Below are 14,628 nucleotides of genomic sequence, written 5' to 3'. Positions count from 1 at the left end.
AGCCCTCTGTAGGGTGATCATTTTCATTTACATAAAACAATGTGACATCCTTTCCTTCCTAACACATTACCCAGTCCATACCAGTATAGATCCTAACACATTACCCTGTCCATACCAGTATAGATCCTAACACATTACCCAGTCCATACCAGTATAGATCCTAACACATTACCCAGTCTATACCAGTATAGATCCTAACACATTACCCAGTCCATACCAGTATAGATCCTAACACATTACCCAGTCCATACCATCCTTACACATTACCCAATCCATACCAGTATAGATCCTAACACATTACTTAGCCCATACCATCCTACACTCCTACACATTACCCAGTCCATACCAGTATAGATCCTAACACATTACCCAGTCCATACCAGTATAGATTCTAACACATTACCCAGTCCATACCATCCTACACATTACCCAGTCCATACCAGTATAGATCCTAACACATTACCCAGTCCATACCAGTATAGATCCTAACACATTACCCAGTCCATACCATCCTACACATTACCCAGTCCATACCAGTATAGATCCTAACACATTACCCAGTCCATACCAGTATAGATCCTAACACATTACCCAGTCCATACCATCCTACACATTACCCAGTCCATACCAGTATAGATCCTCACACATTACCCAGTCCATACCAGTATAGATCCTAACACATTACCCAGTCCATACCAGTATAGATCCTAACACATTACCCTGTCCATACCAGTATAGATCCTAACACATTACCCAGTCCATACCAGTATAGATCCTAACACATTACCCAGTCTATACCAGTATAGATCCTAACACATTACCCAGTCCATACCAGTATAGATCCTCACACATTACCCAGTCCATACCAGTATAGATCCTAACACATTACCCAGTCCATACCATCCTCACACATTACCCAATCCATACCAGTATAGATCCTAACACATTACTTAGCCCATACCATCCTACACTCCTACACATTACCCAGTCCATACCAGTATAGATCCTAACACATTACCCAGTCCATACCAGTATAGATTCTAACACATTACCCAGTCCATACCATTCTACACATTACCCAGTCCATACCAGTATAGATCCTAACACATTACCCAGTCCATACCAGTATAGATCCTAACACATTACCCAGTCCATACCATCCTACACATTACCCAGTCCATACCAGTATAGATCCTCACACATTACCCAGTCCATACCAGTATAGATCCTAACACATTACCCAGTCCATACCAGTATAGATCCTAACACATTACCCTGTCCATACCAGTATAGATCCTAACACATTACCCAGTCCATACCAGTATAGATCCTAACACATTACCCAGTCTATACCAGTATAGATCCTAACACATTACCCAGTCCATACCAGTATAGATCCTAACACATTACCCAGTTTACACCAGTATCGATCCTAACACATTACCCAGTCCATACATCCTAACACATTACAGAGTCCATACCAGTATAGTCCATACCAGTATAGATCCTAACACATTACCCAGTCCATATTATCCTAACACATACCAAGTCCATACCAGTATAGATATCCAGCATGAGATTTTTCCCATTGAGGATTGAGGTCTGTTTTCATTTTTTTGAGCAATATATATATATATATATATGCACACACATACACATACACGGATATGTACACACATTTATCTAGAGCTAGAAAACTATATATATATGTATCAATTAACAGGTGTATAAATTATATCTATAAAAAAAACATTATTAATAGTAGTAATTAATGGAGTGTGAGGCCTCCAGCTTGTCGGAAGGTGCTCTGCCTCCCCCTGCTGGCGGATTTTGGAAAGTGCACCATGCTGACACCCTGCCTCCGGTGACACGTTAAATTTGCGACAGACGGGAAGAGTGAGCGGGCACAGAGAGAGAGACAACCTGCTGCCAGAACTACAACACCTAGCTGGGGTGAGAGCGACACTGTGTGGCACAAAATTAAAAAAAATAAAAATAAATTTTTTTTTTTTTTTTTAATGATTTACATTGTCCCTGATTAACAGGGACTATGTAAATCACCCGGGACAGGCTCCTATTTGCCGGGATTGTCCCGGGAAAAACGGGACAGTTGGCAGGTATGACATGGTACAGCAGCCACATATCAGGAATATGAAGTTTTCGGGTAACAAACGCTTTAAAGGTCTTTGAAGTGGCTTTTTTTTTTTTTTTTTACCTGTTCCACACCTGTGGATGGGACTATTTGTGGACACTTTACTTGATTTTACCATTTATAGTTTATGCCTATATTTTATATTCAAATCTATATTTGAGATTTAGGCTGGGTTCACAATATTGCGGTACAGGAACCAGCACGATTCCAGTGTGGGTTCCCGCATTGCAAGTCTCTTGCAGGAAGTTCACACTGCCCTATTTGAACCACTGCGGGTGTCAATACAAAGTTAATGACACCCCCAGATCGGTTCACAGATCGCAGTGCAAACTGTCAAATGGTGCAGGAATTGGATTGCATGGGTGTGAACGCCCATGCGATCCGATTCCAGTGCAGACCAAAAAAAGGGTCCTGTACCGTTTTTGTCTGAATACGATGCAAATTCAATCATACAGTTTGTTTCACTGAATTGGCATCGCACAGACATTGCATGTGATCTGCACAGGAATGTATTGCAAATCACATGCGATGTCTGACATCACAATAGTGTGAACCCAGCCTTAGTGCCGGTTCACATATGTGCGGCTGCGGAGATCGCATGTAATTCGAAGCGCACTGCTCCTTCATTACATGCGATCTCCTGTGCGGATGCGAATTCATCCATACACTTTGTATGGCTGAAATTCGCACTGCACCTGCACCAAAGACGCACAGGAGGCATTTTTTCAGCCGCATCGGGATCAGATCGCACAGTGGTTCACACTTGTGCGATCCGATCCTGTGCGAACTGTCGGATTGCACTGCGATATGCTATCAAACTGGGGGTGTCGTTAACATTTTATTGACACCCCCTGCGTATTGCATATGGCAGTGTGAACTGCCAGAGGTGCGGATGCGATGTGGGATCACGCTGCATATTCGCAGCGTTCCCGCATCGCACAAGTGTGAACCGGCCCTTAAGGTTTTTGGTCACTATATGTTTTGTTTATAACTTATAATTATTGGTTAATTGCAACATATTGCTATTCTTGCAACACTTACATGTTTTTTTTGTTTGTTTTTTTGTCCGCGGTGGTGCAAAACTACAATGAAAAACCAGATAAGTGAACCAAAAAAGTGCATGTGAACACACACAAAAAAGTGCACTTAGGGGTGTGCTTTGTCCACCACCTGAAGGGGTAGGACCTCTACCCTGATCCCCTGGGGCGCAAGGCTCCTGACAGGGACAAAGGGTTTCCAATGGTCTGCCTAGCAAGAAGGCCTGCCAGACCCCCTTCTTCTGGGCAGCCGAAGCCACCCCGAATACTGGGTCGAGGGGCTCTCCCGAAGACAGACCACCCAGGGACAGGGGAGGAAGGAACCAGAAGGCCACACATCCTCCCATTAGACTTCAGGACAAGCCCAAGGACTCACACCCTCCATCCGTGAGAAAAAAACACGTACCTTCCCCAGCCTGTGACTGGACAGTGAAAGGAGAAGCAGTACAGCGAACACTCTGTCACTCTGGTTTCTCCTCCTGTCAGCACGCTTCTTGTGAGTATATTAACAGATTGGCTCCTTGTGCTGCTTCTTTCTCACACACCCCAGCACTGCTGTACAGGTATTGAGCTCATCTCTCTGTCGCGATGCTCTTTCCTACTATCCTGGTACTTTTTGTTTAGCACATGAACACTGCAGAACAGCAGATTGGCTCCTTGATCTGCTTCTCCTAAGTCTGAACGGTGCTGTACAGGTACTGCTAGAGGCTTGGATTTAAAACATACATTTAATGAGGTAGTAACAAATACAGAGTTGCATTAATTTGTGTATTTTCTGTATATCTGCCTGAATCCTTTTTTCTATAATCTATAGCTATAGAGATAGACATACCGGTGCTCCAGAGAGTGAACTGTAGAGGCGATGCAGGGTGAAGGGGTACGACAGCAGTGACCAATCTTTGTAATCTCAGAGGTGCTTTTCATCTAAAATCAAAAACACACAAATATTGATCTATTGGTGCAGCCTCTAAGAAACTGGTATGTAGCATTTCTGAACAAAGCCATCACTTTGATCAATTAAAATGTATCTAAAGCCAATGCATTTTAGTTTTGGATAGAATGGTGAGGGGTCAGATTTTCACTGCTGCCTATGTCCCCGTTGGGGGGATACATCCCTCTATTTGTTCTGGTCACCATTGTCACTGTGACAGAAATTTAACATATGCCACTTGCATCAAGGAGGTGAGAAATCTTCTAATGTTCTAATGACTGAAACTGTCTAAAAGGAGAATCCGCCCTCACTTTGAAGAGATTTTTTTCTCATTCCCTGTTGTGTCTCTGTATCAGGAAATTAGGAGAAATCTCCCTAATGGGACCTAGACAGCACAAAGAAAACTAAGTAAGGTTTTACTGTTCCCTACTCTAATTTAACCACTTCTGGACCGAAGTATTTACCCCCTTAAAGAGAAAGTAAAGTCTTCCATTTTTCTTTTCTTTTTTTTGCTTCCCTGTAAAGTAAATGCACAATGTGCTAGTATACATCGTATACTATCACATTATGTGACATTTACCTGCAAACCAAGCCCGCGTTGTCCCCGCTGGCGGCCGCATCCATCTTCGCCCATCTTTCTTCCGGGTCTGCGGACTCCGGCTGTGTTAATGGCCGAAGCCGCGTGACGTCACTCCCGCACATGCGCGTGGGTGCCGCCGGTCATGGCACGGGACTCTCAAGAAACGGCACGGGCCGCCGCTTCTTCAGAGCATATGCGCCAATGACGTCATCGGCTGCATGCAATGTAAATATCTCCTAAACGGTGCAAGTTTAGGAGATATTTACAGTACCTATAGGTACAGTAAGCCTTAATATAGGCTTACCTATAGGTACAAGTTATAAAGGTGGGTTTACAACCACTTTAATGACCAGGCCATTTTTTGCAAACCAGCACTGTGTTAGTTTAACTGACAATTGCACAGTCGTGCGACGCTGTACCCTAATAAAGTTGATGTCCTTTTTTCCCACAAATAGAGCTTTTTTTTGGTGGTGTCTGATCACCTGTGCGATTTTTTTTTTTTTTTTGCGCTATAAACAAAAAAAGAGTGACAATGCTGAAAAAAAAAAAAAAAAAAAATATATATATATATATATATATATATATATATATATATATATATATATATATATATATATATATATATATTACTTTCTGCTATATAACATTCCCAATAAAAAAAAATAAATAAAAATCAAATTTTTTCATCATTATAGGCCAATTTGTATTCGGCTACATATTTTTGGTAAAATAAATCCCAATAGGTGTATATTGATTGGTTTGCGCAAAACCTATCGCATCTACAAAGTAGGGGAAAGATTTACTTTGTATGTCATTTTTTTTTTTTTTTTACTAGTAACGGCAGCGATCAGTGATTATTAGTGGGACTGCGAGATTGCAGCGGACAGATCGGACATCTAACTGACATTTGTGACATTTTTGGGGGGACCAGTGACATTACTTCAGTAATCAGTGCTAAAAGTATCCACTGTTACTGTACTAATGACACTGGCAGGGAAGGGGTTAACACCAGGGGCGCTCAAAGGACTGAATGTGTCCCTAGGGGGTGCTTTCTAACTCCAGGGGGATGGGCTTGCTGCATGAACACAGAGACCCGTGTTCCTAAATAAGAGGAGCACAGGATCCCTGTGTTCATAACTGACAGAACAGCGGTCTGCCGTGTTTAGAATGGCAGACCGCCATACTCTCTCCACGGGGAGCGATTGCAGGTGCTAAGCGGCAATCGCAGCCGCCAGGCCCACTAATTGGTTTCCCCTGTGGTGAATGGGCACGTGCACGCCCCCGCTAACGGTCCCACGAAGCGACGGACAGGTATATTGTTTCGCGGGACAGAGCCGACCTGCTGCAATATATGTACGGCGGCTGGTCGGCAAGTGGTTAAAAAAAAAAACCAAATACACATTTGGCTAGAGAAACATTTATAATAATCAAAACTTATACACCAATAACTATGCATAAGCATGGAAATTATTTAAAAATTTGTATTATATGTCTTACTATTCCTTGTCTGTATCATATTGAATAGCACAACATACGATGATGGTGCAATAAAAACCCAGGTTTGCAGAAAAACTTAACGCAGCTTCTAAACTTTCCCCACTCTATACAAAAGAAAAAAACGAATGACTGGATATACTGTAGACTGTAACCCCTTCTGGAGATGGAAGCAAGGACTTTAGGCCCCTGTTCACACCAGTATGACTTCAAATGTGACTTGCGATTTACAAATCGCACCTTAAGTCTCATCTAATGTCTATCTATGGCCCCATCTTAAAATGTATGATTTGAAAAATAGTTCCTTCACTAATTTTGGCGATTTCCTGTGCGACTTGCATTGACATCTGAGCAGTGGCGGCCCGTCCATCCATGTGTCCAGCCCCCTAATCTAAATGCAGGGCGCCGGACACACGGATTCCAATGGGGTTTTTTTTTTTTAGACCGTTTCCCCATTGGCCAAGGAGGAGGGAGGAGAAGCAGGAGACTGCCCTCCACATGTTCAGGGTGAGCCGGCGACAGGGGAGGGGGGGGGGTATGGTGTGCTGCTGGTGTGGTCTGGGGGGGGGGGGTATGGTGTGGTCCGTCTACCGCGCCCCCCCGGCCCATTGAGCACCAGCCGCCACTGCATCTGAGCATGAAATCGCACAGATGTTGGCAAGCCACAGATGATAATGCACTGTCCTGCAGCTTTGAAATCACGCAGAAGTAGCACAATTTCAAAGCCACCTTCAGTGTAAACAGTTAGCCCGCAGGGGCTTCCTGATCAAGCGATCACTGTTACATAGTTAATCTGGTTGAAAAAAGACAAAAGTCCTTCCAGTTCATCCAACAAAGAAAAGAAAAAAAAAACACACACAAATAGAAAACATCCATAGTGACTTGAAAAAGTTTTCATACCCCTTGAAATTTTCCACATTTTGTCATGTTACAACCAAAAACCTAAATTAATCTTATTGGGATTTTATGTGATAGACCAAAACAAAGTGGCACATAATTGTGAAGTGGAAGGAAAATGAAAAATTATTTTCAACATTTTTTACAAATAAATATCTGAAAAGTGTGGCGTGCATTTGTATTCAGCACCTGTTACTCCGATACCCCTAACTAAAATCTAGTAAGACCAATTGCCTTCAGAAGTCACCTAATTAGTAAAAAGAGTCCACCTGTGTGTAATTTAATCCCAGTATAAATACAGCTGTTCTGTGAAGCCCTCAGAGGTTTTTTAGAGAACCTTAGTGAACAAACAGCATCATGAGGACCAAGGAAAAAAACAGACAAGTCAGGGATAAAGTTGTGGAAAAGTTTAAAGCAGGGTTAGGTTATAAAAAAATATACCAAGCTTTGAACATCTCAGAGAGCACTGTTCACAGGGCCAGTACAAGGGGGGGGCCGACGGGGAACCTGCCCTGGGCACAGTGTTGAGGGGTGGTGCTTCAGCTTCTCCTGCATCTTCGTGACAGGCTCAAAGCTGTCGGCTTCTGTCCCCGCCCACCACCTGTAAGGCTTTTGTATGCTTAGATCTAGTCGGGTTTAGTCTCGGCATCTTTTGTCCCCGCCCATCAGCCCGCCCACCATCTGCATTGCTTTAGAATTATTAGCTCTGTCCAGGTTGCGTCCCGGTATTTTCTACATCTTCTGTCCCCGCCCACTTCCAAGCAGACCTGTAGAACATGGTCTAGGGAAGTGATATATGTGGTGGGCGGGCCAGCGGGCGGGGATAGAAGCCGGCAGAAAATGTCGGGACTACATCCACAGCAGAGCTAAGGATATTAAAGCAATGCAGGTGGTGGGCAGGCTGATGGGCGGGGACAGAAGCAGACAGAAGATGTTGAGAATAAACCCAAGAACACAGATGAATTACAGGTACAATGCAATTATGTTCTGCTCTTTTCAGCTGAGCACTGTGGATATGATTGCTAAATAGGGGAGTGCTCAGTGGAAATATTTTTTTAAAGTGACTTTGTGCTATTAACCGAAATATGTAGGAGGCTCCTTGCTGTATGTATTTTCCTTTTAGCTGACTATTATGTCAGGTTCACACTAACGCATTTGTTGCGACTGGCATTTGCGCACCTGCAGGAGACTCAGGAAAAAGGTCCCTGCACTTTTATGAAAATGCAGCCGCAGGGAAATTGCATGGTGCAAAAGCACCATGCGATTTCCCGCACCAAAAAATGTGCTGCATTTTCAGATGCATGGGGGTGCCAATAAGAACAAATGGCAGCCTTGCACATCTGTAAAAGAGCAGGGAATTTTGCCTACAGGTGGCTGTGGGTGGGGGAATAGGTGCCATTTACACACTGTCCCGCACATGTACAGTGTGAAACTAGCCTTGGGCTTATTTACACTTGTGGTTGGCGGACAATAAAACAGGCTGCTGAGCCTAATTTTACAGCTCCCTATCACTCCCCCCATTTAGGCTGCAGAGGCAGCAGTTGGAGGTGTACAGGTGCCACAGCTGCAATATTTTGATTTGCAGCTCTGGCAGGAATTTTACCATCCATCTTCTGTTGAAGACAACCTGTTCAAGTGAATGGGGCCACACTGCATTCTCCTCGGAACTGCGTGCAATGCACACAGTTGCAGTGCAGTAGTGCAGCATGATGAGGTTTAAAACAGGTGGTGAGGAGGCAACATATTGCCCCCACATATACCTACTGTGGGCATAAGAAAGAGGATGCCTGCTGAGAACACACCTCAGTGCAGTGCCAATAGGGAGGGGGGGAGGGCAGACTGCCTTATCATGTGACATATCACATGACTGGAGACGGGAAGACAGAGAAGCTGCCTTCACTCCCAGCGGGTGTCACACTGACACAGAGATGTCAACTGTGAATACACATGGGGGGGGGCGCAGTTTGCCATCTTTGCCCAGGGCGCTGGATGGCCTTGTCCCGGCACTGACTGTTCAATCCATCATCCGAAAATGGAAAGAGTATGGCACAACTGCAAACCTACCAAGACATGGCCGTCCACCTAAACTAACAAGCCAGGCAAAGAGAGTCAAGAGGCCAATGGTAACTCTGGAGGAGCTACAGAGATCCACAGCTCAGGTGGGAAAATCTGTCCAGACACCTCTATTAGTCATGCACTCCACAAATTTGGCCTTTATGGAAGAGTGACAAGAAGGAAACCATTGTTAAAGTTAAGCCATAAGAAGTCAGGTTTGCAGTTTGCAGGGCTGCTGTTAGAAATCGTGGGGCACCGTACAGATTACCTGGCAGGGCCCCCCCCCCCAAGAAAATATTAAAGATATATTAAGCTAAAATTACAACAAAATCACTATTAGCAGACACAAATATAACATAACTCACATGATTCCTGCTAAATCTAAAAAAAAAAAAACTGTGTTAAATAAAAAAGAAGATGAGATGAGAAAAATATACAGGCTGGGCAGTTGGAGCTCAGTGATCAGAGAGACAGAGAGAGAGAAACAAAGTTACAAATAAACTCCTGAGCAGAGATAAGTGCTGGGAGGGGGGGCCACACAAGGGAGGGGGATTAGTGAGGGACGACTGTCTCTTTCTCAACAGATAAAAGCTGATAGCAGGGAGAGGGACAGATCAGATTCAGGTGCTGGAGGAAGATTTCTGTATTTGTTGTCCATCACTAATCCCCCTCTCTGTGTGGGCCCCCCTGTGTGCTGGGCCCCCTACAAGAGGGCTGGTGGTTCCCCCCCTATCAGCGGCCCTGGCAGTTTGCGAGAAGCCATGTGGGGGACACAGCAAACATGTGGAAGAAGGTGCTCTGGTCAGATGAGACCAAAATTTTACTTTTTGGCCTAAAAGCAAAATGCTATGTGTGGGCAGAAAACTAACACTGCACACTATCCCCACTGTGAAACATGCTTTTCTTCAGATGGGACAGTGAAGCTGGTCAGCATTGGTGGTAAGATGGATGGAGCAAAATACAGGGCAATCTTAGAAGAAAACCTGTAAGAGTCTGCAAAAGACTTGAAACTGGGGCAGAGGTTCACCTTCCACCAGGACAACGACCCTAAACATACATTGGAATGGTTTAGATCAAGGCATATTCATGTGTTAGAATGGCCCAGTCAAAGTCCAGACCTAAATCCGATTGAGAATCCGATTGAGAATCTGTGGCAAGACTTGAAAATTGTTGTTCACAAACGCTCTCCATCCAATCTGACAGAGCCTGAGCTATTTTGCAAAGAAGAATGGGCAAAAATGTCACTCACTAGATGTGCAAAGCTGGTAGAGACATCCCCAAAAAGACTTGCAGCTATAATTACAGCGAAAGGTAGTTCTACAAAGTATTGAGTCGGGGTGGCTGAAAACAAATGCACGCCACACTTTTCAGATATTTATTTGTAAAAAATTTTGAAAACAATTTACCATTTTCCTTTCACTTCACAATTATGTGCCACTTTGTATTGGTTTACCACATAAAATCCCAATAAAATACATTTACGTTTTTGGTTGTAAGAAAACGTGGAAAATTTCAAGGGGTATAAATAATTTTTCAAGGCACTGTACACTATCCAATACCCACAGTTGATCCAGAGGAAGGCAAAAAAAAAAACTCCAATAAAGCATGATCTAATATGCTCCGGGGGGGGGTTCCTTCCCGATTCCGAGAGGTAATGAGATTTTCCGGGGATCAACTTTACCTATAAATATTAGTATACAGTTATATTATGTACATTTAGGAAAGAATTCAGGTCTTTCTTAAAACAATCTACTGAGCTGGACTGAACCAGCTCTTGAGGAAGTTTATTCCACATAACTCTACACCAAGTTCACTATATGGACCACTTGTATTAATATATGGTGATCATATCCCCCTTAATCTCCTCTCCTCAAGAGAGAATAAATGCAGTTCCTCCAATCTTTCCTCATAGCTGAGCTCCTCCATGCTTCTTATCGGTTTGGTTGCCCTTCTCTGTGGTTGACTGTGGCAGTCCTACTGGCTCCTGACTGTAAACAATAACTGAGAGCGGTCAGTGACATGGCAGTCACGGTGATGAAGGGCAAATAAGGGTTTACAGCATAGAACAAGAATGGTAGACAAGCATAGAACAAAAATGGTGGACAAGCATAGAGCAAGAATGGTGGACAAGCATAGAACAAGAATGGTAGACAAGCATAGAACAAGAATGGTGGACAAGCATAGAACAAGAATGGTGGACAAGCATAGAACAAGAATGGTGGACAAGCATAGAACAAGAATGGTGGCTGTACACATAAACAATATGTGGCAGTACATCATTATATACCACAGCCACATTGCCACGTACATGTGTAAGGCCGGCATGAAGGGATTCATTTACAGCAAACTCCCAAATTCATGGTGACCATTCCTGAAAAACATTTTGCCTTGGTGTCCATTCCTGTAACTTACCATACTTGATGGTCCGAGAGGTTTTAGGTTTATCTCACGGAAAGACCCTTCTGCCTTGCTATCATTGGGCTCTTCTGTTAGATACACCACATTTACTGCACAGGGATTCTCATTATGGGCTAGGTAACTGTAGATGTCGGTCAGCACACTGGGCGGTAGGGCATCTATCACTAAGTATACAGCTTTGCACGTTGGATCCTCTAATGCTGCAGCCAGGGCACCAGTAGGGCTGGCCCCTGACCCGAAAGCCAGACCTTGGGTCCATGAAACGGCTTGGGCCACAGCCTCTGCCCTCCACATCACAGCGCTATCACACCACTTGCTAATCTAGTAGAAAAAAAGTTAAAAAAAAAAGATTAACTGAGACTCCATTGCAAAGGAAAAGTAAGGTCTTATCAGTTTGTATAAGGTATACATGAAAATAGATCAGCTTGGTGTAACTAAACGTATCAATATGTGTTAAGACTTTAAAAGCTTTGTTATAATGTATAGTTTGCAATTATATATGTACATGAAAGCAGCCATGTTTGTTCAAATCTAGTCAGATTCTGCTTCCTGCGTAGTAGAGCTATACAGTAGTCATGCATTACTGCTCAATCTCACAATGCAAGTCTATGAGCCTATACACTCAATGAAAACAATGCACTCCTTGTGTGGCTGATATCTTATCTCAGTGGTTGTTCAAGCCCAACTGCTCTCTTCTCTGACAATCACATTGCGTCCTCTTCTTTTTTGCATCTTCTGCAATGGTTGGCAATGTTCATTGATGTAGGGAGCATGCTAAGTTCAAGATATCCTAGTTACTATTTATCAATAAACTGTGATTGCACGATGCCTTTAGTCACACCCACTCCGGGGTGGGTCAAGGATTCCCTTTACTCACAGTATCTCCTCAGTCTTTCAGGTTGAAAAATGGTTGACTGAGGACATCTAGTGGCAGAGAAGAGGAACTCTGGAGTAAAGCGCTGGATAAGAGGTGCGTATAGCTAGAGCTGTGTTTTTTTTTTTTTTTTTTTCAAAAACACCAAACAACTTAAACAAATTAAACATACAGTATTGTAAAATGCAAAAAACTATAGTGACCATGGTTGATTCAAGCACGCAATCTAATCAGTTAAGAAAAAAATGTGATTACAATACGATGTCACAAGAAGCACTTAACCACTTGCCGACCGCCGCACGACTATCTACGTGGGCGGTCAGCCCCTCACAGGCAAAGTGACGTAGGTCTACGTCGCTCGCCTGTGAGGGTTTAGGGAGCGAGCGCGCGCCGCCGGAGGCGCGCTCCCGCTCCCGCGTGGTCACGGACCCCCCCGCGCGTGTGACCGGCGGACCCGATCGCCGCCGGCCACTCTGCGATCGGCGGGGGAGAGGGAGAAAGTCAGGCAGCTTGTGTAAACAAGCTGCCTGTCATTCTCCTCTCTGTATGAGAGATGATCACATGGATCTACTATGTAGATCCATTGATCACTCTGCATACAGTTGAAGCCCCAGCCAATCACAGTTAGAAGCACGCCCCTAGGGACACACACAGCCCCTCCCTCTCAAATAAAGTTAACCCCTTCACTACCAGTGTATTTTTACAGTAACAGTGCATATATATAGCACTGATTACTGTAGAAATGTCACTGGTAACCCCAAAAGTGTCAAAAATGTCAGTCAAGGGTCCGATCTGTCCGCCGCATTGTCGCAGTACCGCAAAAAAAATCGCAGATCGCCGCCATTACGCGTTAAAAAAAAAAACAACAAAAATGACAAAAATCTTTCCCTTTGTTAGTAAACGCAATAACTTTTGCGCAAACCAATCAAAATACGCTTTTTGCGATTTTTTTTACCAAACATAGGTAGCATAAAACAAATTGGCCGAAAATATTAAAAAATTTTGATTTTTACATTTATTTTTGGGGGAATTTCATATAAAAAAAAGGGAAAAATATTGCTATTTTTGCAAAATTTACGCTCTTTTTTTGTTTATAGCGCGTGATCAAAAAATCGCACAGGTGATCAAATACCGCCAAAAGAAAGCTCTGTTTGTGGGAAAAAAAGGACGCCAAATTCGTTTAGGTACAGCGTCGCACGACCGCGCAATTGTCCGTTAAAGTCACGCAGTGCCGAATCGCAAAATACCCCCTGGTCAGGAAGGGGGTAAAATCTTCCGGGGCTTAAGTGGTTAAGGACCGCCCGCCGCAGATTAACTGCGGCAAGCAGCCCCTCCTGTGTGGACCGACATAGCTCTACATCGGGCGCGCACCTGCAGCTAGGGGGCGCGCTTCTGCTTGCCGCCGGGCACCTGTGATCATTCCACGCTGAGACAGAAGGACGGTCAGCTGTTGTAAACACAGCTGACCGTTCTTCTCTCTGGAATGATCACAGAGCGCCTGTGATCTTTCTATGTAGGATCACAGGTCTCTGTGGTCATTTCAAAAGCCCAACCCCCATAAAGTTAGAAACACTCCCCTAGGCTTATATTTAACCCTTTGATCACCCACTGTGTTAACCCCTTCCCTCCCAGTGTCATTATTACAGTAACACTGCATATTTTTAGCACTGATTACTGTAGTAATGTCACTGATCCCCCAAAAGTGTAAAAAATGTCAGTTAGGGGTCCGATCTGTCCGCTGCAATGTCGCAGTTTGCCACCAATACTAGTAAATAAAAATGACATAAATCTTTGCTGTAGTTAGTAGACGCGATAACTTTTGCGCAAACCAATCAAAATACGCTTATTGCGATTTTTTTTTTTACCAAAAATATGTACCAGAAAACAAATTGGCCTAAAATGTTAGAAAATTTTTATTTTTTTATTTTTTGGGGGGGAATGTTACATAGCAGAATGTGAAAAATATATTTATTTTCTTCAGAATTGTCGCTTTTTTTTGTTTTATAGTGCAAAAAATAAAAATCGCAGAGGTGATCAACTACCAGAAAAATAAAGCTCTATTTGTGGGGAAAAAAAAGGACATCAATTTTATTTAGGTACAGTGTCGCATGAATCGCAAAAAATGGCCTAGTCATTAAGGGGGTAAATCCTTCCGGTCCAGAAGTGGTTAAAGGAGAAGTAGGGCCAAAG

At 43.5% G+C, this 14,628-nt stretch overlaps 1 protein-coding gene across 1 annotated transcript in view; it reads right to left on the bottom strand.

Annotated features, from left to right (window-relative positions):
* Window positions 1-14,628, bottom strand: part of LOC309554057 (uncharacterized protein) — a 60,580-nt gene that overhangs the window by 35,877 nt on the left and 10,075 nt on the right. Inside the window, exons 3-4 of the mRNA XM_082255581.1 lie at window positions 11,559-11,885; window positions 4,022-4,113 (exon numbers count right to left, since the gene is read on the bottom strand). Coding sequence (XP_082111707.1) covers window positions 4,022-4,113; window positions 11,559-11,885 — 419 coding nt within the window. The remainder of the gene's footprint in view (window positions 1-4,021; window positions 4,114-11,558; window positions 11,886-14,628) is intronic.

This window comes from Pelophylax lessonae, assembly GCF_965119305.1.
Source record: "Pelophylax lessonae genome assembly, chromosome: 4".
NCBI lineage: Eukaryota > Metazoa > Chordata > Amphibia > Anura > Ranidae > Pelophylax > Pelophylax lessonae.
The sequence above is the reverse complement of the archived record's forward strand: the minus strand, read 5'-3'. Positions and strand labels throughout refer to the sequence as shown.